Genomic DNA, 4,408 nt, shown 5'->3' with positions numbered 1-4,408 from the left:
TGGGTGGGTGGATGGGTGGGTGGGTGGATGGGTGGATGGATGGATGGATGGATGGATGGATGGATGGATGGCTGGGTGGATGGGTGGATGGATGGGTGGATGGGTGGATGGATGGATGGATGGGTGGGTGGATGGATGGGTGGATGGATGGATGGATGTGATGGGTGGATGGATGGGTGGATGGGTGGATGGATGGATGGGTGGATGGATGGATGGGTGGTGTTCACAGTAAGCGAGACCTTCCTGTCGGCTCAGTGTAAAGCGGAGGAGTGAGCATGCTCTTAGTGTGAAACGTGATGCTGGGCACTCACACGTAGCTCCAGGTGGCGATGCTGCGCTCGTTGATGTGGCTGGGCAGGTTGAGCAGCTGGCTGTAGTAGTCCTGTAAGCTGTACGAACAGAATGCTTCATCAACACACTGGATCCCCAGAGGCCGGGCCAGCGTCAGGTGAACGGGCAGCAGGAAGAGCAGGAACGCTCGCAGCAGCTGAACGCAGAATAAAGGAATAATCAGAGGCCTCTGTCAGCTTCTTCTTGTTTGGTCACTGACATGGAAGCACCACTAAGCTCCAAGATACTATGTGCAAATTGTCTTTGTTAATGTATAGATTATAAACTAATTTATTGTATGTTAATGTGCAGTTAAATCTTATTTAACAAAATATAATGTTCAGTTGTTGGCCATCGCAGAAGAAGACCAAGGTGCGTCATAATGTTTCTCTCTGTCTGTGTGGTTATTTGTCTATTGTATTAGCAAAATATCTCATTAACCACTGGTCACTTTAGAAGAAAACTGTCTGAAAGCAGTGAATTAACGTACCTCTTTGAAGTCAAACCAATTCAACATGGCCTCCTTAGCTAATGGACTTTAGCCAACACAAGACATGGAGCTAAAATTTAAAAGTAGCTGAACATCTTAACCTACTTAAAGCCCGTACTGATCAGTCATTTACCATTAAAACCAGTTCTGCCTACCTTTTACTTTTCCCTTCCTGTTTTAAACCTCTTCTAAAAACACCTGTTATCTCTTGCTTTTAACACAGTGTGATTTGATTGACTATTTTGGTGTTTTTATGTTTTTCTTTTGATGCTTTTAATTAATTTTCGGTTTTATTATTATTTTTCTTCATTAAATTACTCCCATTGATTTTTATGGTTAAGCATTTTGGTAACAGCTGCTGCTTTAAATGTGCTTTATAAATAGTTGATTTGACCTTTTAGCAAATTATCTCAAAAGCCACTGGGCATATTTTAATTCAATTCTCCTGATCTGGTTCTGACAGAGAGCGAACAGATGACAGTCCATCCTCACAACCTGGTTTTCTCTTAAGAATCTTTGAATTCAGCTGTTTGAGTTAAATCATTACAGTAAGATGACGATACATTAGTCTCAATAGTTACACAAACGTATTTGTATGTGTACAACAAGATCCAAAAGAGAGATTGACAAACACATGAACAGTTTTTCAAATGAACACATTTCAAAACATGCAACTAGTAAAATTCAGTGCATCAAGTTGTTTGTGCACAAATCAGCTGCTGACGGATCAGGTTGTCTTTGAGTGCGACTTTTAGGACTTTGCTTCAGATTGAACTTCTTACAGCTACTAATGTGCATGCTCAGTGTTTGGCGATGCTTTGGGGTCTAGATAGCATCATGTCTACTTTAGGTTAGTTGAAAAACAGTCTAAACAATGTTCATGTCTAACTCTGTTCCAGCTGTTCTCTGCAGTTGCAGACGTAAAGAGCAGTCCCTAATTTATTCCTCCTCGTAATTTCTTCATGTTTTCCTCCTCAGTCCCACCAGGGGCGGTCCTAGCCTGTTTGGTTCCCTGGGTGAACCTGAGACATAGTGGACCTCAGATATGTTCACCTTTGAAAAGCTTCTCTCTGTTCCAGCCACTGTTACAGGAAGAGTGGCCGTAGTTCTCAGAGCACTCGGTCTGTGAACTATTGACTATATTCACAATATTATGAATGAAAAGTGCTTTGTTTCGGAGCAATCAGCGTGATTTACTTCTACTAATTGCAATATTAGATGCATCCCTGTCCCAGCAAGGGAGATGAGAGAACTACTTGTGTCAGACCTCAGCAGAAGCTACACCTGGCGGAGGGCACCCACTTCCCGCAAGTGGGTGATAGGAAACAAAGATGTAGGCTAGACAGGCTTTGTGAAATAATTAATTTTATTTCGTTATTTCTTGGAGAGGGAGGGCGGGGCCAGGCACTTGTGCCCCTTGAACAAGATGCTGCCCTGGGCAGCTGCCTGTATCACCCATATCAGAAACTGTGGCTGAATCCCACAAAGGCTCCTCCTTTACTTTGTACTGAAATGAAGGAAAACAGGCAAAGGGGAGGAGTGCAGCAGCTCAGGAGATGGGGCAGGCAGGGTTTCCCCACTCTACAAAACATGAGATGTCACGACCATGCCATGTAGCCCTGATGTTATCACAAATGCCATATGTGATGACGGCACTCGTTTTGAACGTCTCAGATCATCAAAACCCAGTTCCTTTCAAAGAGCCATTTATCCCATCTCTACCGGAAATGTTGCACATCACGCTCACAACATAAAACACCAATCAAACTAGTTCACACTCACCTTTGTAAACAACAGTCAATAAAAAAGTAAATGTAAAAGACATGGTAAATGGACTGTACTTATATAACGCCTTTCTATCTGATCAAGACACTCAAAGCGCTTTTCACTACAATCTGTGCCTCATGTACCCGTTCATACAGCTCTATACTAGATCTCTGCAAAGCTAACTGAACAAATCATTCTAAAGAGACTAATCAGAGCTTTATCACATCCATACACTGATGGGACACACATCAGAGGCAACGAGGGGTTCACTGTCTTGCCCAGGGACATTTTGACATGTGACTGCTGGTGGATTTGAACCCCCAACTTTTGCATTGGAGGACGACTGCTCTAACCACTCAGCCACAGCCGCCCTATATGGCTAAGAAACTTTTTGGGGGCATGGGCTCCAATTTCATGCATGCACGTTAGTAACTGTATAAAGGTCAATCTGGAGCGGTAAGAAAGTGTCAGAAGTCACTAACACAAGCTGATCTGTGGGCAGCAGGTGATTTGTGTGTGTGTATTTGACAATGTGTGCACAGAATATTTTTACTCGTGTATTTTGAAATGTGTACTTTTGAAAATCTGTTTATGCATTTGTGTATCAAGTTGTGCACATACAAATCTTGTTGTACGCTTGTGTGTCTACTTTTGAGACTAATTTATCTTCATAGATGTTTATCAATTAATATTGTGACTAAATTTATACGCTCTACTCTACTGCCATTTTTTTCATTCTCAGCGGTCAGAACAACAGAGGGTAGAAACCTTAACTTTACCCCTTCTCAAATTTATTGTCTTGTTGATATAAATGTATTGCGTACATAACTTGACGATTCTTTTGCTCTTGATGAAGACGGTCGCTCCTACCCTCTCTCCCTCCCTCCTGCTTTTTTTGCTCTCTTGTCCTGTCAACCTCAGCCTCTCTTTACACATCTTCTGAATCGAAAATTATTATGGATTTGGTCAGCTGGTCCCTCAACGTAATTGATAAAATTTTTCCACCAGACGACAGGGTGTTGGAGAGCCCTCATGCCCTGAACGGACCCACGCAGCTGGTAATCTGGCTTTTTGGATTCACCGTTGTTTGCACCAGCAGAACTTGAAGGCAGACAGAAAACAGAGTCTGGTGACCCAAAAAATTGTTGTTTATCTGAATTTGGTCTCCCCGCTGACCTTGGACAGGCCAACGTATTTCAAATTGCTCCTGGAGGATACGTAATTAGAAGCTCTGCCTGCCCCCCACCTCCCGAGGACATCTGTGGCCTTATCAGAACCATGATGCTGATAGACACTGTACCATCTTATCAGAACTTTGGAACTTTCTGGAGTGTTTATGGATAACTCACCAGCTTTGTCGACCTCTATGCATAAATGTACTATGATGTCATTGTATGTTGCAGCTTTATGTTGCAAGGTCTTTTTTTGTTGTTGCATGTTTTATACTGTTTCCCGGCCAGGACATGGTGTGAGACATGATTTTTTTTGGCTTCCTCCACCTTCATGGTCTGTTTTTCTACTCTGCTCTGTATGTTGTATGTAACAGATCTCTCTTGTAAATGAGTCTTCAAGGCTCAATGGGAACTAACTGTATCAATAAAGGTCTAATAATATTAATTATGTTGTCCTGTTGAAAAAGAAGGTATTTGGATGTAGGCTGGCTTCTCTGTTTAATTCAGGGCTGAGCGCTTAAATACAGACTTCAAGAAAGTTGGAAAGAAAACAGTGTTCCACTAAAGTAAAATAATTAATTTATCATGGGGCGACAACTTGTTAATATGCAAAAAGAAGTCATTTGATCTGCTAGAAGTTATATATATA

The 4,408-nt window shown here is 42.1% G+C and overlaps 1 protein-coding gene across 1 annotated transcript in view; it reads right to left on the bottom strand.

The window, feature by feature from the left end:
* Positions 1 to 307: 307 nt before the first annotated feature.
* LOC119413678 (C-X-C motif chemokine 9-like) overlaps positions 308 to 4,408 on the bottom strand; it is a 15,079-nt gene continuing 10,978 nt past the window's right edge. Inside the window, 1 exon segment of the mRNA XM_037680732.1 lies at positions 308 to 487. Within this exon segment, the coding sequence (XP_037536660.1) occupies positions 308 to 487 (180 nt within the window).

This window comes from Nematolebias whitei, chromosome 8, assembly GCF_014905685.2.
Source record: "Nematolebias whitei isolate Nwh7 chromosome 8, NemWhi1, whole genome shotgun sequence".
In the NCBI taxonomy this organism is placed as follows: domain Eukaryota; kingdom Metazoa; phylum Chordata; class Actinopteri; order Cyprinodontiformes; family Rivulidae; genus Nematolebias; species Nematolebias whitei.
Note: the sequence above shows the minus strand (reverse complement) of the source record. Positions and strands in the feature narration are given on the sequence as shown.